Source organism: Thermobia domestica, chromosome 3, assembly GCF_964235325.1.
Source record: "Thermobia domestica chromosome 3, izTheDome1.hap1.1, whole genome shotgun sequence".
In the NCBI taxonomy this organism is placed as follows: domain Eukaryota; kingdom Metazoa; phylum Arthropoda; class Insecta; order Zygentoma; family Lepismatidae; genus Thermobia; species Thermobia domestica.
The window spans coordinates 275,129,790-275,157,426 of record NC_137456.1 but is presented as its reverse complement, the minus strand read 5'-3'; the positions used below and the strand labels follow the sequence as shown (position 1 = coordinate 275,157,426).

The window sequence follows — 27,637 nt, the reverse complement described above, 5'->3', positions numbered from 1 at the left end:
AGAAAAACATCTTGAGACATTTTACTGATATTTCCCGTACAACTATAACATATATTTACATTTCCGTAGTTAAATAATTTAGATCCAAATCACTGATTCATAATCAGTTTTCTTCTCCCAGATTTGTAAATCTTATTAGATATGCGTGATACAAAAACAGCTAGTTGGAAGAAGATTGTGCTGCATTTTGCGATTTATCACAGTTATTACTGTAATAAGGTGAGGTTGGTGGAAACAATGTTTACCGAAACGAAATATCATTTTTTAACTTTTTCTTAACTTTTTAAAAACTTTTTTTTTAAAGGAAATATTACTGTGAATCGTTTTCTCATTAAATTCATAATTGAGGATATGTGAAGTTCTGACATAGTTAGAGGCGAGAGTACTCACTATACATAAGTACCCCGAATAGGGAGAGGTGTAGAGACTCACTTTATTCAATCATTCCGTTAAAATAAAGGGGTTTTAAATCAATAGAAAGGGATTTCAAATCCGTCAGCAACCTTCTCGTAATAACCCCTGTTCTTGGCTAAGTGCAGAGAATTTCAAACCAGAAGACATTTTGTAATCGTAATCACATATTGGATCCGCCATTTTTAATGTTGTGATTTTGACATCAGATTCTGAATCAGCTGCCCTACCCTACCCCTGGCAGTATGTTTTCTTCTATATTAAATGAATGTTTTCTATCTATGCTTCGAGACCACCCCTAACGTTCAAAGGGTGGTTTCTGCCCTTAAATCTTCACCATTGCCGAAACAAAAAAATACGTGTCGATTATTTTTACAAGTGTGCAAAGTTTCATTCAAATCGATGAGTACTTCCGTAAGTCTCCTTGTGAGAGGACCGCGGTGGCTCAAGGGTAGAGCGTTCACCTCTGGTGCATGGGGTCCTTGGTTCGATCCAAGCTCGCGCCAAGTGAGCTTTGTGGTGGACAATCATCACGTGCGTGGATTTTCTCGGGTTCTCCCGTTTCCTCCGACTTTCGTCATTCCACCATTTGATTCATTTCTCATCATCTCCGTCTCCTTTACCCTAGCCGGCATAACCGCGGGACGTAAAACTTCAAGATTTCATTATATTCTTCTGCCACTGAACTACCATATTTTTCAGTTTGCTTCCATATTTTCATTCCACAATTTTTTTCATAATCATTCACTATCATAAACCTATCTCCTTTATAATAAAAAAGCACAACTGTGGGACGTTCAATTAAAGATTTCATATTTCCTTGGCATCCATGGTTCTCGGATGTTATGCCTTGAGTTTTTTTTTTTTTTTTTTTTTTCTCGGGAGATGCGCTGTACACAAAACCTCCAAATCATCCTTACCATCCATCTAAAAGTAGGCGTAACAGAAGCCATTACATCATTTCGATCCTCATATGCCACAACGTGAATAACAGGAACTTGAATACAGACTCGATGTGTGTTGAGTAATAAAGAGACTCACATTAAACATCTTTGATGTGAATATGAAACATAGTTTTGAAATGAAATTAAATAAAATCTCGCAGTTCAACGTCTCACGATTATGTCCTTTAGGCTAACGGAGACGGATGATTAAGGCACGTGAATAATGATGGATGAATTGGCAAAATGATAATGTGGGAGGAAACGGGAGTACTCTGAGAAAACCCACGAACACGATGTTGTCCACCAGAAACTTACTTGGCCGGAGATCAAACGAGGGACCCCATGCACGAGAGGTAAACGTTCTACTACTGAGCCACCATGCCCCATCATAGTTTATCGATTTCCTCAAGGAAACATGCCTCTACATGAATCTGCTAAATTAATTTTTGTTGTTTCATCCGTATTAACTATATCGATTTCGTCGTGGTGCTGTGAAAATATACTAAATTATTAAAAATATCACAGTTGTTGACACTGACAAGGAAGTTTCAAAAAAGTTTTAGAACAAACAGTTAAAATACAATATTATTAGCATTTAACGAAAAAATTGTCAAAAGGTGAAACATACAAATCGATAGCTCTTATGTACCTGAACAAAATGATATGCGTCAGTATAGAAGCTCATGCGTAATGTTTAAGAGGATGGAGAAAAATAACTGTTAGTTTGTAAATCTAAAAACTGAAGCTGTACGAGAATCATGTGAGTCACTGAGATGGAACTGAGACTGAAATATACCATCATTATGATACTAGCAGTGACATATAGCTTAAAATTATCATTAACTCGTAAATTTTAATTTTTAGAAGGGTAAGTCAAAAGTTATTCGCAATTTTGACGTAACTCTTCTTATACTGTTCATACTGACTTCCGTTCTAGTTTATTTTATTGTTTTGCTGTTGTGGTCTTTCTATGAAAGTTTGATCCTAATTCCTTTTGTTGCACAGATCATGGCCACTCCATTAGCAGTTTGCACCAAAGAGGACCAACGAGCAGTGATCCGGCTTTTGTCGTCGGAAGTTATATCAGAGGCCGCAATCCATCAAAGACTGTCGGCACAATACGGGAACAGTGTATTATCGCAAGGGAGTGTCTACGAATGGATTGAAAAATTCAAAAATGGTCGCACAAGTGTTATGCCCGAGGAAGGAGGCGGACGACCATCTACGTCCACAGATGAAGACAACATTGAGCGTGCACGTGACATAGTTCTGTTAGACAGACAAGTGATTATTGATGAAGTGGCACATCGTGTGGAAATTAGCCATGATTCCTGATACACCTTCCGACCACAAAAACTGGATCACTACTTGTTGTTCCTCTTTGGTACAAACTTCTAATGAAGCAGCCATGATATATCTGTAACAAAAGAAAGACAAATGGAGGAATTATGATCAAACTTTCGTAGCATGACCACAACAGTATAACAACAAAATTAACGAGGACAGAGGTCAGTACGAACAAGACTTATGTAAAAATTGCAGATAATTTTTGACTTACTCTCATAGCTAATATTGTCCAAATATGAGACACATTATTAAACGACAGTTCACATTGAGTTGAGCAAGATAACATCCTTGAGGATAAATTCTCAATGGCAGTTTTCGAGAAAATCTAACTTATGTGACTCTAGAACGTGTCGTTCGTTGCCAGTTTTTATTTTGCTGGAATAACTGTTACTTATTTATGTATGTAGCAAAATACATTGTAAAGTATCAGATTGTTGTTTGTCTTTCCCTAACGGCGATCACGTTTTATTATATTAGCGATAAGTGTCAGCCTGTGGGTTACGCGAACGTCTAATAATTAACTGTCGTCGCTCCGCACCTTCCTGCTTGCCTTTATTTGAAAATCAATAGATGAAGCTGAAGATGAATTGTCTTTGCTCTTTATTATTAAGATAAGAGCTGTATTAAATGTAAATAAGGTTGTATTTACTTATACAAAGTTCACAAGTACTTATTCCGTCTGATGCAGCCGAAATTGAACACATTCTGAAAGGTCCATTGTGGCCCTTTCCGATGCTAAGTTTACGAAATCGTGCATTATAAAAATGTGTCAAGTGCGTAATTGTCGTGTAGGTCGTTAAAAGGATCTCACCGATATGGTGTTTGGTTCGACATATGGCGACCTCTGAAAATTGCCCACATAGCATGCGATGACCAGCAAGTGCCGCACATCTCAGATGACAATAGGAATTTATTCCTCACGATCATTCACAAGAGCAGTGTGCATGGTCTGAAACCATGCCATGTAGCTGAGCTAAAAAGGAACTTCAGGAGGCTGTATGAACGTCATTTCGCGGGCGATCGATGGAAGTTTGTTGTTACCCGTGGTGAGGCGTGGATTGACCTCACAGACTGTGGTAAGGTTTGCGTCATTACATACAGGCCTGTTGACGCCAAGGGCCGAAGCATGTTCTTCCGGCAGTGCGCAGAGAGTTTCCCAAAAGGGTTCATGATTGTGACTGGTTTCTCGCACAGAGGCAAACTGCGGCTCCGAAAAGTAGAGCAAAATGTCAAAATCAATGCTGCGTTCTACCACTCATGTTCTGACTGAAATGTACCAGCATGTAGCAGTACTTGTATTATATGCAAAACGTTCCAGTGATAAGTACCAAGAAATAACTGAATACTGTAAAAAACTGTTTTGTTTACAATCGGTGGATAAACATTTCAGATTAATTGATTTTAATTTTGCTAACTATTTTGTATCGATCTGTAAACAGCTGAATTCTGATTCATAAAATTAAATAGAAGAAAGTGCAATAAAAATAATCCTATCAAATGTCATGTGTATAGTGAAAATGTCAATTTTATCATACAGTATTATAGTGAAAATACTTACAGAAATCGGGTCAACTGGAGAGATCGTCGACTCACTCGCAACCTGTACACATGACAGAGTGAAATTGCACCTGAATCAAGGAGAAATCAATAGTGTGGAAATTTGGAAAAGAGTAAGTCAAGGATATAGTATGTTACCCCTGTTATTCAACGTTTACAGTGAATTGAAGTTAGAGATCAGTAACAAGGTGAGATATACGGATGACGCGGTTATTATAAGTAGAACCGAAGAAGGATTATAGGAGACTATGGATAAAATATTTGACACTGAGAAAATGTGATGGAAATAATCATTGATAGGTCTGAAATCATGAGGATATCTGGTGGAAACTCGCCCTTACGGATGCACAGTAGTACAAAGAAAACTTGAAGAGATTTATCATTTCAAATATCTGGGAAATCTTTTGACGAGATATACTTACTGCACTAAAGAGATCAGATCAAGAATTGTTGTAGCCAAAGAGGCATTCATCTAAAAACAACCACTCCTGCCGAGCAGGCTTAATATTGGACTAAGGAAGAAGCTGGTCAGGTGCTATATCTGAAGTATTATATTGTATGGTTCGGACACATGGATATTACGGAAGTTAGAGAAGAAGTATTCAGAGTTTCGCAATATTGCGGAAGAAGATGGAAAACAGGCGGAGAGAGTAACAAACGAAGATGTTTTGAAATTGGTAGGAGAGAAGAAGACGCTTTTCAGTTATATCCTTCGTAGGAAGACTAATTGGATTGAATATATGTTGCGAAGAGATTGTTTTCTCATAACGCCACAGAAGGGAAGATGGAAGAAAGCGAGAAATAGGAAAAAGAACTAAGTGATCGATTATTTGAAAAATAGTAGATAATATTGGGAGTAAAAAGAGGAAGCTGAAGATCGAGAAACGTGGAAGAAACATCTTCAGACGCGAACTTAATACGAAAAAAAAATGTTCTCTCTTCAGACAGAATACTTAACAGCGTTTGCACACTTCCCCAGCAATGTCGGCCTCGGCACCGACAATGCCGGAACCGGAACTGGGGTTGCTTTGCACACGTGGCCGGCAAAACCGGTGCCGGTGTTGCTTTGCACACACATCCCGGTAATGCCAGTGCCGAGAGAACATGAGTCCAATAAACAAATGATATCTCCTTGCCTTGCTGTAACGGCGAAGAAAGAGAAAACAAAGCAGCACTAGAAAGATTTGGATCTATCCATTGTTGACAGTGCGTTATGTGGAAGGTTCGTTTTATACATTATATGAAAATCTGCGGAAAGATGATTCGAATTTTTTTCAAATTACGTACTATGATCTTACAGAGCCAAGAAAGGCAATCCACACAAAAAGAAAATGTTTAGGAGAAACCTGATCGCTATCAATGATTGATATAAGCAGTCTTGCAAACTATTATTTTTTTATATTTTCCCCTCGAGGAAGGCTAAACAGAAGAGCGAAAAAACAAGGTGTGTGTGTTTGGTGGTGTGCGCACGAGGTTTATATGGTTTCTTTCTCTTTTTTTTCACTTTTGTTGCCATAATTTTAACATCTCTTTAAGTTTCTCAAAATTGAAACTGGCTGAGATCACGGTATTTAAATTAATAATAATAATAATAATAATAATAATAATAATAATAATAATAATAATAATAATAATAATAATAATAATCTGAAAAGGCAGCATTACGGTTGCCTATTCACTCAGTCCACAATCGTTCTATGGAGCAAATGTCAAATTAGACACACAGTACATGAATATTTTTATTATGATCTATAGGGTAAAGCAGCATGCAATCACAAGACTGGAAATTTTCTTGATCTGTTTGTGCTTTTTCAATTCTGTCTGTAGTTGTGTTTTAGTTTTTATTTACTTTAATGTTATTTACAACCTATGTTACCCTTGTTTTCTTATTATGAAGGTTATTCATACCCTACTACTGGGTTGCATAATTAACAGGATAAACACTGGGTAACTATCCTAGATTCATAATTTCTTCATATCTCCATTTTGTTCATTTCCGCCATGTTGATTTTTTTATTATGACTTCATATATGCTCATACTTATTCTCTATCAAAACGAATCCAACGACGACCCCTTTGTCTAAATCGTTTAAGTAAGTTTCGGCTGTAGAAGATGATAAATTAATATACATACATACATCTGTGAAACTCACTTTCTGCGTTGCCGTAGTTGGGTAATTCAAACAAGATCCGAATTTCCCTTGCTGAGAATTTATGTAAATAGCAAGCCGCTATATTTGTGGTACCTCACAGCCATTTTGATTATTTCATTCTTCATTATATATTGAAGTGATGTGAAAAAAGGAAAATAACAGAAAAAAACTGAAGTAAACAAAAAATCCAAATTCAAGAAAAGAAACAAGAATACATAATCTTTGCCACTCACTCACATTGAAGAAACCTATCAGCAAGCCGCCTCCGGCATTACCGGCTGCGTGTGTATCCACGCATAAGAAAGCATTGCCGCCGACAAAACCGGAGCCGGAGCCGACACCGACATTGTCGGCGGCTAGGCCGACTGCATTTGTCGGTCCCGGGAGTTCAACCGGCTTTTTTGTCGGGTCGGAAAACGTGTGCAAGCTACTATTTGATTACATTGCCGCCGATTCCATCGCCTGGCACTGTCGGAACCGGACCCGTCATTGCCGGCGACGTGTGCAGACGCTCTAATAATAATAAAATGTTGCATTATAAGAAGGGATAATGATGGAACGCTTACCTCTGCCGCGAGAGATCCCTGGTTCAATCCCACGTTGTTTTTAAGTAACTATTATTAGCAAACACGGTCTCTTAGAGCGTCAGGATTACAAATTATAATGGACAACGATTTGTATGTGACTTTCTCAAACTATTCTGTTGTCGACGGCTACCTTTCTCAACATTCGATTTGCTAACATAAGTCGAGTCGAATAAAGACGAAAACGAAAATATAGAAGGAATCCATTGAGGAAGAACTATGTGTGTAATCTGTTTATAAAGTTAGCTGTATCATTCTACTTATACAGGGTGTTTCAACACAACACCGAAAACGTTTGAGGAGTGATTCCTGACACCAAGATAAGACAAAAAGTATATACCAACCTGAGTGCACAAATGCTTCCTTTCGGAGCTATAGGCTGTCAAAAGCATGATGAAAAAATGAACTTTAAAAGTCCATAGCTCCAAAACTATGGGGCCTACTGTAGTCGGGTCAAGACTTTACTTAGGAACTAATATATGTCCTATCCAAAAATGCATGTTTCAGAATCCTGAGGTACTTCCAACAATTTTTATAGAGGGAATTCGACTACGGGCATATAATTTGAAGTACTCACCAACTACCTCTATAAAAATTGTTGCGTGAGTATCGCAGGATTCTGAAACATGCATTTTTGGATAGCACACATATTAGTTCCTAAGTGAAGTCTTGACCCGACTACGGTAGGTCCCATAGTTTTGAAACTATGGACCTTTAAAGTTCATTTTTTTATGTTTTCGGCAGCCTATAACTCCGAAAGGAAGCACTTGTGCACCTATGATGGTCTACGCTTTTTGTCTTATTATGGTATCAGGAATCACCTCCCAAACGTTGTCGTTGTTGTTTTGAAGCACACTATATATATATATTTTAACTAGTAGACTTGTATAGTGTTAAATATTCCTTTGTTCCAGTATTAACGAAATTTGCCGTTCTTTTAATGAACGCACCCTTTATATTAGTGGTTGAGTAATTATTGAAATATGAACAGTTATTTGAATAACGAATTTCAACACTAGTACGAACATGTATGAGAAACAGCCGTTGGATTTATAAACTACTCTATATTGGACTCTATTGGACTCTAAATATAGACCTTCTTGAGAGAAATAAAAGGAGAACGTCAATATAAGCAAGTAAAGTAGGAGCGAATGTAGAACTACAAGTGAGAAAGGACTGGTGAAGAGCAGTATCTATACTTAACGTACAGTTCAATATTACTGTATAATCGCCTTCAAAAGTGATTATATACATCTTGCATGTTTATTGACAATAATTTTTGGCCGAGTCGGCCAATATTAATTCATTAACTAAGACTGACCTTAATATACGTCAAGATATTTAACACACCAACTGTGTTCTTTAAAACAACAACTATTTCTTTTAATCACATCTCTTGGTGTCGACCGTGATCTCCAAGGACTTTTACAGGTACTCTTCGGATGTGCAATATTATTTGCGTATGATTCCATTGACGCGTTTGCAGTTTTTCTCTCATTAATTGATTGATTGTGGCTTAATTGGAATGCCATCATTGAGCCTACTTGTTTTATTTCAGTAAGAAGGTATTGCTTTGCACATGTGAAACGAATTGGTACTGGTAACGAGATATGCCCGGCACCAAGGGATGTGATTAAGGGAACATTTGATATTTTTAAAGAACGTCGCTGAAAATGATGGAATCTTTCATCGAAATCGTTCCGGTAATTAAATATCTTGATGTAGACCATAATTTTTTAATATTTTAGCCCTACGTCAGTTCAGTCCCTTAACTAAATATTATTTCAGTTTCTTTTGACGTAATTAAAACTAACTCTTTGAACACTACCGGAAACTGCATTTCAAGTGATCATCTCATTAGGAAATCGTTATTCAAAGAACATATAGAGCTTTTACTGGTGACTTTATACTGGTAAGTGTAGACATATAACCACCTCAAATGTATGCTTTTTCCATTATTATGTCTTTAAAAGTTGCTATCCGAGAAGGCGTTAATTCCCTTTACGTGGAGCCATTAGTGTTCTCTTCCTTGCCTTGGGCAGACAACTTTTCAAAATTGCCAACGGCTAGTGAGGAGATTATTACAAAATCAAACACGCAAGAACCAAGACCAGAGAGGGAGGGTTCGTGGCGACGGTAGGTACTCGCAAAGAAATATGATGAATAACAAGACAAAAGTATTCTATTCATATACTAAAACTATTGAAACTTCGAGTATTTTCAATCATTAAACAATATGGAATGGTACTAACATCTACAATAAAATAATAATAATACAGTGAAACCTCTGAATAACGAACACCAATGGGACATGATTTTTTGTCCGTTACAGAGAGGTTACAGAAATTTAATTTCTCAAACAGTAATTGTACGCAATAATATACAGTAAATATATTATATATGAGCGTAAATATGTGAAATTCAATATGAAAATACTCCATTTAGTACGTATTTGAATTACTGGGAGGGATGAAGGAGAAATTCATTTCTGTTAAACAATAATATTGCTGGGAGGTGTAATAATATATTCGTATACTGCGAAAGATACTGCGTGTGTTGGAAAGGAGGGAGGAAAGCGTTTTACATTTATTTGAAATTTTCAGATCCTTCTCAAAAGATGCGTTAGAAACCAACTGACCAGCTAAACTCTTTTGTTTAGCAAAAAAGGCATGCTTCTTCCTCTACAAGGGTAATAAAACTCATTAGCAAGTGTCCTCTGAGAATGCTCAATACGGCTGAGGAAGAAACATAATGTGTGTGTGTTTTTGTACTGGCACGAATCTTCGTTAGTGGAATGGATGAAAAGGCAAGTTATTGAGAGTGCATGTGTTTATTGACACAGCCCCAATCACAAAGAGTATCCTCTTAGAGAAAGTGGAAAAGGAAGCCGGGAAAGCTCCAACCCAGACTTGTTCCAGTATCATAAGTAAAAGAAAAATGTTGCTTTCCAAAAAAAGTAAGAAAGGAAACATTGCTCGTTAAAAATGTTATTGTAAAACAATGTCTGTTTTGTTATCTATAAAATTGTCGGGAAAGATGCAAGGCCCAGAGGAAAAAGGACTAAATTTGTTAAAGAAGGGAAGATCTTTCTCATAGAATTCTTGGCCATACGACTGACCCTGCATGAGTGTTATTACCTATTGATGGTTTTCTAGAATTTCCACCAGAAACCAGTTTATTGCGGGCAGAAAAAAGAATTTTAAGTTCAGCTTGAAGCTCTTCTGTTTGATGGTTTCACCAGATCTAGGCTCATGATAGATATATTTGTGGGGGGGAAAACATTTATGTCTACTGTAATATATTGCAGAACAGAAAATAATTTCTGCCCGTTATGAAGAGGTTATTGAAACGTTTGAAAAAAAAAAAAAAAAAGGACCATCCGCGTCCGTATTTGAGTGTCCGTTAAAGGGAGGGTTTTGTTTCATAAGAGAACATATATTTTTGCCGGGACAAAAGATCTGAGAGGTGTCCGTTGTTGAGAGGTATCCGTCAAAGGAGGTTTCACTGCACATGTGGTAATGTGCTGCTAATTATCTCATGGGTACTACAGACTTACTCGAGCTTTGTGTGTCGCTTTTATACAGGAAGTTGTACAGTAGACACAATTTGTTTTCTTCAGTAGATAAACAGGACTTTCGTTGAATATTAAACGATTTCGGAAGTTCTCTGCATCATTTAAGTGCAACTCATCCATAGTAATTTTAAACAACTGTACAACTTCCGGTCAGGATCTATTGGGTTGATTCATTAGTTCGTATCGTTTGGAAACCACTAATACATATCTTGCTGGAGGGCTGAATTAACCAGACAATGGATCACTGATGTATGCCTGCGCATTGTCCACAATCTGTACCCAACGTTCAGGCTGTTTTTGGATGTCTTAAAAACAAAAGCCGTTGACTTGGTTGCATAAAAGTCGTCAATGAAATCTTTGCTGCTGCTCATTGTTTTTGAAGGATTGCTACGGAGTTCATTCGACAGGGACTGGAAAAGATGGTAGTCTGTAGGAAGCACATCTGGAAAATATGCCGGGTGAGAAAGAACATCTTAAAGCTCCTAAATGAGAACAGTTGTCGTATAAGCCACATTTGGTTTAGCGTTGTCCTTGTCTTTTATTCGACCTTTTTAGTTACGCGCTGCATGAACAGATTGGAGTTGATCACAGTATACAGCAGCAATGATGAAACGATTATTGGGTAGGAGTTCACTGTAGATCATTTCTTTCTTGTCCCATCAGATATGCAACATTGTCTTCTTGGGATGAACCATTCCTTCCTCTGCTTAAAGTTGCCGTACGGGCAATATTTCTCATCTCCGTTAACAATACGTGAGAGAAAATGGTGTTGCCGACAGGATTCACGTTGGATGATAACCAAAGAACAACTATGGCATCACGGTGGTTTTGTTGTTTGCACTGAGCGAATCAGGCACCCACGAACTCAGTTTCTGAACCTTTCCCATACGTTGATGGTGTTGCACAACAGGTGCCTGTTTACTTGGGATTTCCGTGGTTAATTCCCGGGTGCTTTGACCGGAGCACGGTGGATCAAGTCGTTCAAATGGACCTATCAACGTAAGATGAGCGACAAGAACGTGGGACCTCATTCAGGTCAATATTTCCATTTCGAAACTTGTCAAATCACTTCCAGCGGGTCCTTTCTGCAATAGTGTCCTCTCCATCTTGCACAGATATCTCTGGATGCCTGTGGGGCATTAGAATCTTTCTTGAACTCGTGCAGGGGAATGTGTCCTGAGATGACCCTTCTTTTCAACTTGACAGTCCATACTTCAGACCCTAACGAAACCACAGACAGTGCTACATGTTACTGATAACATAGCTATAGTGTGGTATATTCCACACCACTGCTATCATCATTGTCGTATGGAAGAAAAAAAAAAATCCTGAAAATCATTCAACTCAATATTATCATGATCAAAATTTATGTCTGATGACCAGAATTTGATAGCTTTCTTCTTCAAAAGTAGTAAAAATACGAAAAAGCACATATTATCGGAGCCGTCATGTCGAGTGCGTCTGCTTATAAACCGAAGTATTGAGCTACGTCAAAAAATCAAGTGAAATAATAAAGTTTGGCTCAGCCCGCTGTATACAAGAACAATTTGAAGCAGTCTGGTGCAATAGTGGCTATAAGTGGATGGATCTCTTAAATGATGATGGAAAGTTAGTCGAATGAAGATAGTGGAAGCGTATGGAAAAATTCCAGGAAGATTTATGGAGACAATGTTGTTCAATCTAATGTCATAACGGTTGCATGGGATCTTTCTCACAGGCGAAGGGCGAGTGTTGTACTTCTATGTCATCGTACCCACTTTCCCCTAACTACGTCGTGTATTAAGATCATTCCAAATACACTATCACGTGTAAACGAATAGAATCTAATCTACAAACTTCGCTTAAATATCAAAATTTAATACATTCGCATGTCAATCTGCTGTATCTATTTAGAACCTGGAACCTGTCAACACAACTATTTTCACAGACTATAAGTGCATGTCCCTACCACAGAGTATGTAGTTAACACTAAACATTCTTTTCCCATACATAATGCTTATTACTTAACATCCTCTAAACAGAGTGGGCCTTTTGCAGAGTCTTTGTGACGCGTGATTAGTGCTATAGTAAAGAGTTCGACTAACATGTTTCCTGCAGTAGTCAGGCCTTTAGTATGATGCTAAACATACGTCAAAACGACTCTGCATAAGGCCCATTGTCTTTAATTACATACTTTTATCTGAAGAAAGCAGTAGTTTTACATGTCTTTCTCTTACGTGTCAAGAGAGACAATAACAACGGCAGGTACCAACACACTTTAACTCGATAAGTATTTTATTATAATATCATCATTAATAGCCTGAAGATAATGCGAGTGTGAGATTTTGACAAACAGACGATGCAGGTTAGTTATCACTTCGTGTATCAACTACTGATTTATAATGCTACCCACATGAGTGTGTTACAAATTAAACGTTCTTTTTCAGCACAAAGTATATGAGAAGTGATCCTATCAATTAATTGAATTCCGAACCATATGCATTCTTACCAGAAGTTGGACCCAAACTTCTCTCACGAAAGAAAATGGTATTTGGTACTCCTGTAAATCTTTCAAGTATGAAGTAAATTGCGGAAAAATGTGAATTATTTCATATATATATTAGCTTTCGTTGGAACTATGAGGCGAAAAAATGCAGTAGAAATTGAAGGAAAACACTGGAACAAAACCATGCCACTCCGAAACAATGAAAAAAAGTTGCTGGAATCAGAATTTTTATAGGCACGTACTATTTCTTATATGTCATGTTTTACTGACTCGCTTATCAAAATTCATCTATCTTGAACTGTGTGTGATCTTGCAACTTAAAACACAATTTTGCAAAATCGTTATGTCTAGAATTGTACCTCATACATACGTGTACAATTCTAAACTTTTTTTAAAACACAGAAAAAAGTTCATATGTGGAAATTACAGTAATACATTAGACTTTGTTATAGTTGGGGCAATCCAAATGAAATCGACCAATTTTCATCGATCAAGGTTGCTGACAAAATTTATTTATTTATTACCTAAGATTGTATCACATTCACAGAGTTGTAAACGGGTATTCATTTATTTATTAGCCGTGCAGGTTTGTTTGTAGCGGCCATTTTGTATAGGTGCGTGTGCGTATTTTGCACTTTTCAGAGGATTCCGTAAAACGCTGTAACTTTTTAGTTTTTAAAGATATTCAAACCACAACCATATGAAAGATAATGGAATGGACAACATTCCTTGTTCTGTGGACATTGAGACGTAATTTAGAACGTCGGGGCAAAAGCTCTGAACATTGATGTTGGAAACCTAAAAATGACCGTTTTGGAATGTATATTTTTTAACGAAATAAATGGGACTCAACCTTAATTTTTTGTCTACATAGAGACTAGATAATAGACAACGTCCCAAACAAGTTTCAGATCTGAGAACCATGTACTTGATTTTTTGGAAACTTTTAAACATTGCGAATTTTCGAAAATCGTGTATTTTCACCATCAAATATCTCAGGAAGGACGCAAGTGAAAAATTCCAAATTTGCACAAAATAGACGATAGTTGTGCAGTAACACATGAGTAAAATTGCATTACTGAGACTTGAGTTGTTTCCGAGATATAAGTTGTTGCATTGATGTGAAATTCGAAATATTAACAACTGAACAGATGTTCAGGTTTTGTGTTGATAGTATCTCAGACATACAACTTATCTATGTTTCATCAGAAGAAGTGCAGTCAAACAGCAAGAAAATCGAGATTTGTTACTTGTAAGAGAATTATCAATACCAGATCATATCATAGATTTGTATCTCTGACGCAAACACAAAACATAGCAGTGATTACTGATTGCAGTGCTTCCGTACTTCCAAAACATAGCATGTTGTCATTTGCACCTAATGATACCGTAGTCTGTATTTACGACGAGAAATGGCGGATTGAGAGAACTAAAGACATCAGTCAGGACGATCTTTTTGTTCTTTTTTCCATCCCCATGGCCCAAGAACTTCTTTTAAACTACCTACGAATGACAAGGTGTGGGTGCCAATCACTAAGGTTATCCGGGAACTCACATCCACAGAGTTCACAATTTCTACAGGTTGTACTTTCAATATCAGTGCCAAACCATGTTCACAAATTAGTCAACTGTTTACCTCACTGATGTCTTAACAGCAGCGCTATAGGCAGAAAAGAAATAACAGACGCTTTTTTTTTTTTTGTACAAGATACGATTCATACAAAGTTTATATCCACGCCTCATGGCACTTCATGATATTAAGTCCCAGTAAAGAAAAAACTTATAACTCAGAAACTACTCAAGTCTCAATGATGCAATTTTACCCATGTGTTACTGCACAACTATCGTGTATTTTGTGCAAATTTCAGATTTTTCACTCACGTCCTTCCTGGGATATTTGATGGTGAAAATACACGATTTTCGAAAATTCGTAATGTTTAAAAATTTCCAAAAAATCAAGTATATGGTTCTGAGATCTGAAACTTGTTTGGGACGTTGTCTATTATCTAGTCTCTATGTAGACAAAAAATTAAAAGTGAGTCTTATTTATTTTGTTTCAAAATATACATTCCAAAACGGACATGTTTAGGTTTCCAATATCAATGTTCAGAGCTTTTTTCCCCGACGTTCTAAAGTACGTCTCCAATGTCCACAGAATACAGAATGTTGTCCATTCCATTACCTTTCATGTGGTTTTGGTTTGAACTCATTATCTTTAAAACCTAAAATGTTACAGCGTTTAACGGAATTCTCTGAAAAGTTCAAAATACGTTCAGGCGCCTATACGAAATGGCCGCTACGACAAAACCTGTGCGGCTAAAAAAATAAATGAATACCCGTTTTCAACTCCCAGAATATGGTACAAACTTAGGTAAAAAAATTAATCAAAAACTAAATTTCGTCAGCAACCATCATTGGTCGATTTCATTTGGATTGACCCCCCTATTGCTTAAAAATAATATATCATAACCATTATACGAATACCTTCATTTTAATACCATATATGAGAATTTTAAAGAAACATTGGTTTCGATCTTCTTTATAGTATTTTAGTAAACCCTATCCAAAAGTTTTCAAGTTTCGTTCATCTTAAGCTTCCAGTAGTTTTCTTTACCTTATTTCTTGTAAAGTTTGGAATTATCATGTACAGAAGGATATACGATCACTTACCTTTATGTCCTGTAAAAGTAGCTCCAATGTTTCTGGTTTTTGTGTACCCTTGATATTTTCCCATCTTGTGTACATCGGTTTGTCGTATAAGGCTATTACATTCTCCATTTCACGCGTTTCTGAAATATGAACTACGAGTAATTAATGAAAATTTTATATTTGATGATACTCCCAGTGAATTAAAAAGTATTAAGTTTTTACACTACGGATATTTATTGATACACTCAGTGAATAATAATAATAATAATAATAATAATAATAATAATAATAATAAGAAGAAGAAGAAGAAGAAGAAGAAGAAAAACGTTAACTTAATATAGTACTAAGTTTTTAAACTGATGAATATTTACCTCATATATTGCATAATTAAATTATGATTTTGGCTTAAGAGAAACTTTAAGTTCACAATGAATGAGTTAAGTAAATTCGTCACTTCTGCTTTTAGTCTAAGTGCAAGGTTCCAAAATTCGCATTTTAGGTTCCAAACAATATATTTGCTATGTAACAAAAGCATAGCCCGGTGTGTGTGTTTCACATTTATTTTCTTGCCTTCCTTATCGGTATCCATGTGGTCTTTAAAATGCCTTCTTTCAGGAATTTAAGCAAAAATTGTAGTGTTCTCTTTCATCATAGTATTTGTAGGTCAGTGTAAAAATAACCATTTTGAACCCACTAGAAACAGATAATGCTGGAAGTACTGGTAAAAGTACGTCATGCTTGACTCAAGTACTCAGACTAGTCAGTTACTACCATGCGTACTTTCCCGCTCGATGCCGAGTACAGCGCATATTGATTGCGATTCTAGTTTGGCTCCGAAAATAGTACAACTGAAAGTAAATAGCGTTGATCAATCCCATTTCCCTTAATCTAATATGTTTTAATAATATCTCTTCTTGAGCTGGAATGCATAAATACTTTTCATAATACAGTAATAATGTGTTTGAAATTCTTTAGAATTAAAGTTGAATGAAAATCTAGATTCTTATATCGTTCTTGTTGTTGGTCGAGAGAGCCGCAGTATTGATTGCTTCCACTAGGAATCGAACGAAGTACTACGCGCACGAAACAAATATACAGTATCCGTTCACATACATGAAAACAGTTGAGATAAATGTAAATGAACTCCAGTTACCAACAGGTGGCATCACGTGTTCACTATCTTTCCAATATTTACTGAAGTTTTTCTATCAAATTCAAGAGATGTATATCGAAACTTTGCCCAAAGACAAATTGAATTAATACAATCAGAGACTAATCCGTGCAACTTTTTAATTATGTATTTAATTCAGTCTTTGTAAAGACCATTTTCTTAGCACAAACACAATATTACTATGAATTGGACAGCTGTAGTCACGAAGTAAACAAGAGAAACTAGACTTAAAAAGATGTGAAGAGTAGAGAAAAAAATAAAGATATGAATTTAACATAATAAAACAAAAATACAGTCATAGTGAGCGTTCCATTTAAAGCACCATGGCAGATAAAGGTTACGATGTATCCTGAACAGGGTTGTCAAATTTAGTCTAAATACGAAAGAAATAAAATTGGAATTACTGCTTACCATAAACAAGTAAAACTACAAGTTAATATATTTTGAACACTACTCTTTTGTGGTAGGATATATTGACTGTTTGTCCTTCCTTGTTTCTCAAAACAATTAAGGTAAGATTTTATCTTATTTTATTTTCATTTAAAATTGGCTTTTTTGTATTTGACTGCAGTTAAAACGGAATGAATAATATGGATGAACATAGAACATATGGACAAAAGTTAACATTCTAACACGAACACCACGCCTCTTGATTTTGATTTCTTGCCGCAACAATGTAAAGCTGATGTATAAATCGACAGCGATTATCGCGCCTCATTCCGACAATTCCGTAAACATAGGTCTTTCAATTTTTTAGCGTCATTTCTGCCACATTTAATTAAACTTTCCTTTATACTATGAAACATATCAAGGTGAATTATTCTTTCAGAAATTTCAATTACCCTAGGAAATTAAGTATATATAGGTTGAGTCAGAAATACGATGACACTTTTGATTGTGTGTTGCACTGACATTATAATTTCTGAAAACAGAATAATGGTATTTGAAAGCCAAATATTGGAATCAAATACCAGTACTTATGACGTACTATTGTATTGCCTTCAGTTATTCTTCGCTTACATTTGTGCGTAAATTCCATCGGTGTGGGAAGTGGATTATTGCGCTGAAAGAAAAGAAAAAAAGAGGAGCAGATTGACGAATTTCTTTCAGGCTGCTTTATCTTTACATGCTAACGTTTCTTGGTTTTCAAATGTTAATTCTTTCTGGAAAATATTACTAATCATAGACCTTTAGATGTAGATATTTTCCCAATCTATGGCCCATATTACAATGCATGAATAATTAAAATATTGTTGCTTGTGTATATAAATTGAGGCAAAGTAATAAATAAAACGTGCTAAGCACTGGTGTTGATTTCCGTATTTTGTTTCAAATGCCACTACCCTATTCGGGAAAAACGAAACATGGTCAAGCATGGGATCGAACCCTTAGCCATATTTCTGACTCTTTCTGTATCGTAATTTACCTTCGTCTTGTATCTTCTTCCATATTTTCTTCACTGATGTCTTTTCCTTGCGAACAGTTCGTATTTGCTGTTTAATTCGCTGTATGGAGTGTAGGGAACTCTTCACCTCTCTATATAGACAATCCAGTTCGTTAGCATGAGTGTCCAAACGGTCTTGAAGTGCACTGTAAAAAAGCATTACGAATGTAAGTAAAGTGAAGTGACTAGGTTTATAACTAGTACTTTCTAAAATGAATTGTGAGATAAATGGGAATCCGGCAGTATCTTACTAATGGAAAATATCTTTTTTTTTAAAAAAGCATTATCATTTATCTAGATTTTCTTGAGATTCTCTTATTTCTTTCCACTTTCTCCTCTAATTCTGTTTTTCTTAATTTTTTCATTCATTTTATTTTGTTGTTTTATCTTCAAGACAGATTTAACTAACCGCGGTAGGTCAAACTAAAGATTTTATTTCATAATTATTTCTTTTAATGTACTTAAAAGTCTCTTTATCATTAACCTTGTTGTGGGAGAGAAGGCATGGTTAGCCTTAACTTCGCCATGTAAAATAAGACTAAATAAGTAAATCCCCAAAGCAAAGAAGAGGCATCTTGGCAATAATGGCATTCCCCACGTAACCTCGCGTAAACATATCAATTCCTCATTTCTAGTAAGACTATGTTGTATCACTAGTCCAATCGCATGTGTTTCTCAGATGTTGAACCTGGCGTGCCAAACTTCTCTCATTTGTTCACTACTTGCTCTTCATTCGGCGTATATTAGTACCGTACCCTTGTCTTTCGCATTGGTTGGCAACGTGGACCGAGTAATTACCGCCATCACTGCCAACTTTGTAGGTATGTATATAAAAAGGTATGTAGGTATGTATATAAAAAATCACTATCGTTCAGACAGAAGTACTTTTCGTGCATATATGTTCTAGATTAAATATATAATTGTTACTGCACATGGATTGAAACATACTTCTTTAGAAAATGTACAAAATTCTTAGTTCTATAAAGGAAAAAAGGCGTATCTCAGTTGCTTTAAAATAAACGCGGTCTTTCTAACATTGGAACCTGTTCTGAATTAGTGTCTTAAAAGTTTATGCCCAAAGATTATGTGTTTGATAATGCTAGTCAGAAAGGAGCAGTCGCGGTCGCGTCAAGTTACCCTTAAATTCTTATCTTTCATCTTGGCCAATCGGTTTATAAAAATCCTAATGATTAAAAAAACGAACACAAATGTAATTGAGTTTGAGTCAAAGGGAGTAATATTAAATGTAGAAGCTGAAGGAGTAGTAAAAAAAGAGGTGACTAATGAGTCAGTTTCATATGCAGCTAAGGGTTAGCGCATTTGGTCTGGTGTTCGATTTCTAATGAGGACAGAATTCCCACTGTTGGCATTGTCGTGAGGCATTTGGAGAGATGCTTAAATTAAGAGAAGTGAACTTCAATTTAGAAAACAAAAAATGATGACGTTGAAAGTCGATATGTTGACAAAACACCACAGTTCAACGTGCATCACTAGACGACTGTACCCTCGATAGCTGTCATGGGGTGTATGGTCGGTTGGGTTCCAGCTGAAATAGTATTAGTGATGATTTACGTGTGAACTAGGAATAATACCAAGAATAAAATGGCGAATGAAGCTTTAGGAAGAAGGAAGAAGATACCTATTTGCGAAAAAAAGAAAAAAAAAACTCATCAGCCGTTTCGAGTGAAGCATTTTCGGAATAACATCATGATCACTGCGATGAACAAAAAAAAAAAAAAAAAAAAAAAAAATTGTAAAACCCTTAAGGGAAAAATTGAGAAGATTATCTGGATGAAGCAGATAACCAGGGTGTCTACTAAAATTGCAAAATGAAATTTCGTGACTTTTTCGTGACCTTTTCTTTCCCAAACCACAAAATTTAGTAACATTCTCAGGAGCAATTTGGGTGCGAATTGGGCCAAATTTTCATGCATGCGATAGAAGCGTTCTTTGCTTGTGATTTGGTACTGTTTAAAGCAGACCATAGACATTTTTGGTGGTAAATTTTGACGTTTCATAGAACAAATTTTTATATTCATAGAACAGTCTATACTTATATTTATACATAAAAAAAATCGTGACCCAAAAGCTAAATTTCGTGACTTTCATTACCGCTTTCTGATTTCGTGACTTTTTCATGACTTTCGTGACCGATAGACACCCTGATAACGAGAAGCTGTTTATAAGATGAAGGACAGAGTGACAATACAGGAGATAAAAGAGGAGACAGAACTGGTTAGGAAATGTAGAGAGGATTGTTCTGTTATAAATATGATAGATGGGAGGAAGGCTATTAGTGTGGGATGTACTTACATTCTTCTGTAACAGTGAAATTAAGAACAAGATTTAACTATACAATTTGAACACATTATGGTGGTTCGCATTCTATCTTAAACCGTAGGTCCACGTTTCTTTTAGCCTCGATGCTGAAGAGAGAGGCTAAACTTATACAAGCAAAAAGTTCCTGGAAAGGATGTTTTCCAACTGCGCTTAAAAAATGGAACATAATTGTCACTGCTTTACTATTCAACTAACATAACTTTCTAATATTGATTTTTTCTTAATTTCCTATAATTTGATATTATGTGCCTGTAGCGATTAGCTTCTAAAAACTCAGTATTTCCCACTAACCTTCTGACAAGCAGTTTTCACCGCTAGATTCAATTGTAGAACAAGTAGAGTTAGTGGAAAAGCTCTGACGTTTGTAAAACAGTTCTTATTTTTTATGATCCTGTTCTTCCTGCTACTGAATCGCATTCACGAACTAGCAGCTTTTCGCAATACGAAATGAAACTTTGGTAGTTGCTCTTTCCATTCAGGAATACTACGTTACTTGAGCACGATTCTGCAAAACAATAAAGATCTTTATGAATTACCCCAGTGGCGTATCCAGGATATGATCAAGGGAGGAGCTAAACCATAGTTTGCCGTTTTATCCAGTGTAAAGCAGGATTGAAGCCCATTTTATCCAGTGTATACCTGAGCATTAGATCCTTGTCTGAATTACCCTAAATTTAACTGGTATCAATTTATGGCATGTACGATTATCGTTCTTTAAGCATACTTAGAAATAACCTCACTATTCCACTTGGATTTCTAAAATAAATTGTAAATATTTGTTTGATATTTATTAGATTTTTTTTAAGATTCTAATTTAATTCTTTTTTTGAGCTTTACATCACACTATTTTGCCCTTGTGCGAAAGGAAACTATAAAAGAATAATGTTTATAGGATACTATATAATGCCCATGCCTCGGGTGAAACAGGTGACTTTTTTAGACTTTAAGAAGTCATAAATCTGCAATGTGAAAATGAACTCAACCACCCGTTCATCAGAGAAGTTCATCCCTACCAAAAAGTAGTCGAGGTGCCGGAATGAAGTGGTAGCGGGTGGGAAAGAGATCAGGAGAATACGGTGGCTAAGAAACTATTTCATACTGCACCCCATGGGGAGTCTGGACCATCCTTTGAGCGATATGTGGGCGTGTTCTTGGTACAGCATGAGGACATCATGTCTGTCGACCATTGTTCGCGGAAAAGTTTGCGATCCACTTCATGGGATTCATCACTGTAACGATCCGCAGTGATGGTTTCACCTCGACGAAGAAGAATATTATGGATCACCGTAACAGCTACAACACCTTCTGTAAGTGGAGGGTGTGGTTTGGGAAACCGCCCCAGACATTGAACATGATCCAACCACTGTCCTGACCTTTCATAATTGTCGTAGCATATCCATTTTCCGTCAAAAGTGACAAGTCCGCGCGGGAAACCTTCTCGGTTATTCCGTACATACAAGAGAGCGGAATAGTCCCAGAAGCCGAGCCTTGCGTAATCATATGAATTGTAACTTTTTCACCATGCTGATTGCGCGGAGCCGCCGAGCTACAATGGTGTGGTGTGCTTAACTCATCTCCGAGGCTTCGTTTCCAAGGTGTTCCTGAGGAGGAGCTCATCAAAACATGTTCTTTGTCAATGGCACGTGATCCACTCTTCAATGTTACGTCAATTTGACAAACCAACAGCGTATGGTTCATTTATTCACCACTCTGTCCAAAATGCATTGTTGATGCTTTTCGCAGCTAGATATGCAGTTTGAACACGTAAAGGGAAGTGACTCGCAATTCTGTACTCTTCATGGAGCACTTTCCTACATCTTTGCTCAACAACACACTGCCACTTGACTGGGCACTCAAACCTGCTTTCTAAACATGTATGGTTTGTGACGTCACACGCATAGCCTCGGTCCATCCATTGGTTGCATTACAGAGGGCGTGGTTTCCCTCCAGAGGTAAAATTTCGATATTTTAACCACCAAACCAATGCAGTCGAGGAGAGTATTACACACAGCGTGCCAGGGACAAAGACAAAGAAAATTCCCTATGTAGATAGCATATCCTGGTCCAGGCTCGTATCCACGGGAATCTAGGGGGGACGGGCCCCCTATATTTTTATTGGCCCCGTAAATTTTTTACGGTAAGCTTTCAAATGAACTATACTATAATATGGTTGGGTCGCCCCCCCCTACATTTTTGGGCTGGCTACCGGCATGTCCTGGTCTCTAATGAAAATTATATTAACTGGAGGGGTCCGTGTATACAGGGTTTGTTCAAAGACATCCACGTATATTATTTCGTTGTCAAGAACATTTACCCCTACCTCTACAGAAACTCATAATTTACGTGTTGATTACATGAATGCATACCTACGTTTTCTCTTTGTGTTGGCTTGGGACCAGTGGCGTAGTCCTCTAATCCAGCTTTTGTAGGCAACGTAATGTGGTGCGGAATGGCCTATTCCAGGGGTTCTCAACCTTTTCCACAGGCGTACCACCAAAGTATATTAATTATTGATACCACCAGCAGTCGTAGGTACTACCAAAAGCGGCTCGCGTACCACAGGTTGAGAAACCCTGGCCTATTCTGTAAATGCCAATCTTGCATGATGGTCTGCGCACCCCAACTGCACCGGGTTCAAGCCCCGTTTGTGTTTTGGATCTCACGTTAATCAATAGATTCTGACCATAACTTCAGGGTTGCATAAGAACCTAAAACTATTTTCTGTTTTGCAGTTCATTCATCCCTTTCTCACTTCGTTGCTTCCATACTTGTGTTTCAAAATTTATTATAAGTGCAATTTAGCATTAGCAGCAACAAAAATTATTATAATAACGAGTATAGTAGACCAACAGGTGTTTCGTAAAATCTATAAGCGTTCAAAACTGGTGTAGTCATACCTTCAATGACCTCAATTAAGCTAACAACACCAGAGTTCCTCTACAATCCATTTCCAGTTTATTTTGAACATGCAGGTAACGAATAATAGCTCTAAACTGCTCTTAACCACATTGTGAGGGAGGTCTACTCTAGGGATTTCAAATATGAAGTCCGTTTCCCTCTCAAAAGTTATTGTGAACCGCCGTGGCTCAGTGGTAGAGCGTTCACCTCTGGTACATGGGGTTCTTGGTTCGATCCCAGCTCGCGCCAAGTGAGCTTTCTGGTGGACAAGCACGTGTGCGTGAGTTTTCTCGGGGTTCTCCCATTGCCTCCCACTTTCTGCATTTCACCCTTTCATTCATTTCTCATAATCAGTCTCCTTTAGTCTTACTGGTATATTCGTGGGATAAAACTTAAATACTTCACTTCAAAAGTTATCGTGATGATAACGAAACCTAAAAGAGCCGCTAGTAGAAACAGCGTGTGTTCGCTATGTAAAATTATTGGCAGAGATTCAAGATTGTGTTAGAATTCTATTTGTCAAATGGTTTTAGAGCCCCTTGTTTGGATATAACTTAATTCGTGGCTTAACTTACTGGATGTACGAGCAAAGCTGGCCAGATTGGGTTCTGCTATTATTCTGAATCGAAACCATAGTTCATTTTTTTTCATCGTTCAGTTTTTTTTTTTTTTCTAACGGAAAGAGTTTTAACACAGAGTCCGTACAGCATTAGCTGCCCAATTTGATCACTAGAATTCCGGTATTTTAATAGTTACTTATGTATGGAATTACTACTAGAAATAAAACGTATCTCAAGTTTCAGAATTGTTTCTTTTATAGCATTTAAATACGTGAAACTTGCAGCAACATTTCTATTGAAAATAAGAGTTCACTATTTAAGAGTTAACTTTGCGCAGCCTGTGTTATCCTACGCAAACAAATAATTGCACTAGGTCCTACTTTCAACCATGAGAACAAACTCATGCTAGCAAATATTGAAATAAGCCTTTACGTGCATACCCACTGCACAAACGCGCCTGCTAGCTACGAATTTGCCCCGCACGCAGGCCCTCCTGCTTCGCCCTATGTTGACAATTTGACTAGCTTATAGTGACTACCTAACACATGTGGGTAGCTGTTTCGGGCTCACTCAAGCAGACAGTTCTACCAGATCGGCAATTTAAAGATTTGATTGCTCGAGTAATGCCCTAATAACCCAACCTAACCTAACTTGAAATGTAAGAAATCTTTGTCAAAATTTGGTAAAACCGTCTGCTCTAGTAATGCCGGTGTTTCTCGCACAATTTCATCGAACATGTCTTAACTGTAAATATACAACACCATTTATCATTTTAAAAATTGTAAATTAATCGTACTTATGTTATTAGTCTTACTTATCATGTCTGTGCAAGGATTCCAACTGGAACTTGCAATGTAAAATCTACTATCTTTTGTACATAAACCGTTGAATATAGTCGAAATTATAATTTTAGTTATCTGGCATTCGTGGTGATAAAGATTTTTTTAAATGTACGTATAATTATGTTCTTATTGTTTTTGTTATTGTGCTTGAAAATTTTAATTAATGTAATCAGGGATTTCCTAAATTTATATCACATTCTTATATACATTGGTTCGTCATCCGCATTACTTACTTCGGTAATTGATACGTGAGGTGTACTAAATCCTGAATTCCTCGCACATAGTTTAGAAATTTTCCCAGTTGATCACAAAATGGACCAAGATCTTCTAAAGTAATTTTCCTGTATTGCCAGTCATAGTGAAAGTCGTTGAAGAATTCATCTTCTCGCGAATCTGAACCACTTTGTGGTTTTTGTGTTATTGGCATTTGCATCTGGTTCGACGTGGTAGTAGATGATCGTGAATCGTGTTTGTTTCTGAATCGGAGTAAGAATCTATCTATAAATCTATCTGTCGATTTGGCACTAGTACTGCTAGATTTCTTCTCCATGTTCACTGCAATAACGCAATTATTTTATTCAGAGTGTTGTGCCAGATCTTTCGTATGATCTTATTTCTGGCACGCTTAGAACACATCCAACCCATGGGTTGTTCCTAGTTTGATTAGACTTAGGTGATCATACTTAGTTTTGTTACCATTTTAAGATATGAAACAATTGAAGGCGGATATTGAAACAACGGAATGCAAGTGGGCGCGTATATTATAGAGAAATATCAAGTACAGATTTACTACAAATATAGCCATCGTTGTATATATAAATGAAGACGTATATCTAAATAATAAATGTTTTTATCTTCTTTAACAGAAATAGAAAGGAGCAATGTATAGCTACCATTCTAAACAATTTCTCAGATGCAGAATAAACAAGCAATTAAACGTACCCGCTATCTTATACTCAGAAAATTGTCTTACTCTACGTGACTCACGTAGGAATATTAACGTATTTTGTATGTATCTATGAACGTAATAAACGGACTATATGCATAGATTTACTATATGCACACAAAGAAAGATAAATACCTTAAATAAGATGTTTGCATTGGTGCCAAACCTGAGGGGACCCTCCCTCAAAGTTTGGCTCCCCCAGGATTTGCGTATCTTTGTTTGGATATCCAACAACGTAATAACCATACATGAAAGCAGGCCCGTAGCCAACCCAAAAAATTAGGGGGAGCCCGGTGGAAGTTAGGGGGGGCCCGACCCAATCATGTTATACTTCATCATCATATTATAGTTCATTTGCAAGCCTACCGTGAAATTTTATGGGGGCCAGCCAAAATTTGGGGGCGGCCCCCTCTTGCCCCCCGTGGATACGAGCCTGCATGAAAGCCCCGTCCCCCACGTATTTCGGTTCTTGGAAATAGGTACGTGTCATAACATTAGATTTGCTTACTCAATACTACAGTATTTAATATATTTCCTGTAGTTAATAAAATAGGGTTGGATTTATGTTCGTAGTCTATTGGTTAGAGCGTTGGATTCATATCCGCGTGGTCCCGGGTTCGATTCCTGACTGGTGCTTCCCAATTTTCGGCGTCCACCCAGCGTCGTGAGACAAGTTGGGGAGTCAGGTGAATATAAGACATGACGGTCGTTAGGGACAGCGCGTTGTAGCACGCTAACCACGTGCTTGCTCCTAGACTGGACGTAGTTCAGCCGATCGCTAGCGGATGGCGCTGGAGCAGGCTTAGGCTCACAAATGGGCCGCTATGCCAAGTGGTTCGATTTGTTTTTTAGTTAATAAAGTTTTGTTTTACGTGAATTATTATGCAGAAAGGTGTGTGTATCCGCTTGCGTTCTTTATAATGCATGTAAAACAATTATTACACTAGTTAACAAATTTAAACTTTTTGTTTGTTACATGAGAAAAATCACCTGATCTTGAAGGAACTTTTTGCGCTGAATTCGAATATGCACTCGGTTTTTCTCCATCACGTACAGTTTTCCCGTAACAGAGGGATTTTCGGGAAATTCCCTCAAAAATTTCCCTTTTTCAGATATTTTATTCCCCTAGCTCCTGTCCCCTTACATATAGTAACATAGAAATTATACCTAAGTATACCTTGATTTATATTTAATAAACCCTAAAAGTTTCGTAAAAATCGCTTTGTTCTTTCTAGAGAAATAAATATATTTGTATGTATACTGTGTGCACTGTTTATTGCACCTGATAGTAATGCTTTCAGATCTCCTGAGTTGGGGTAAAAACGATTTGCTTTATTACTACAAACACAGACATAAAAATGAATATTTACAATAGTCAACAACACACTTGTATTGCTCTCTGTAAATTAGAAACGTGTATAAAAATAGAATGTACTTCCAACGTTTTTTTTTTTTAACGTACAGTATATGTATATCTTAATACATATATATACAATTCTCCAAGTTTTTTTCGTTTTGTTCATGAAATGGTTATCAATATTTGTTATCAAATGTAACAGAATGCAAAAGAACTTCCACTTCCCGAGCCCCCTACCAACTGGGAAGAGATATGGCCAAAAGACTCTGATGATGATCATGACCTTGATGAACCATCGACATCAACATGTACATCCAAGGATCCAACGTTCATTCCTGACTGTGTTCGCGAGCCACATTTCATCCGTCAATGTGA

The 27,637-nt window shown here is 36.9% G+C and overlaps 2 protein-coding genes across 3 annotated transcripts in view; one reads left to right on the top strand and one right to left on the bottom strand.

Annotated features, from left to right (window-relative positions):
* LOC145681061 (uncharacterized) overlaps nucleotides 1-25,677 on the bottom strand; it is a 28,866-nt gene extending 3,189 nt beyond the window's left edge. Inside the window, exons 1-3 of one of the 2 annotated variants that reach the window (XM_081752412.1) lie at nucleotides 25,193-25,677; nucleotides 18,302-18,465; nucleotides 15,726-15,856 (exon numbers count right to left, since the gene is read on the bottom strand). In XM_081752412.1, the coding sequence (XP_081608538.1) occupies nucleotides 15,726-15,856; nucleotides 18,302-18,465; nucleotides 25,193-25,509 (612 nt within the window). In that variant the 5' untranslated portion in view covers nucleotides 25,510-25,677. The remainder of the gene's footprint in view (nucleotides 1-15,725; nucleotides 15,857-18,301; nucleotides 18,466-25,192) is intronic. The other variant, XM_081752413.1, reaches the window with a different exon arrangement.
* Nucleotides 1-27,637, top strand: part of Dis3 (exosome complex exonuclease RRP44-like protein Dis3) — a 145,729-nt gene that overhangs the window by 65,918 nt on the left and 52,174 nt on the right. The window lies entirely within an intron of this gene.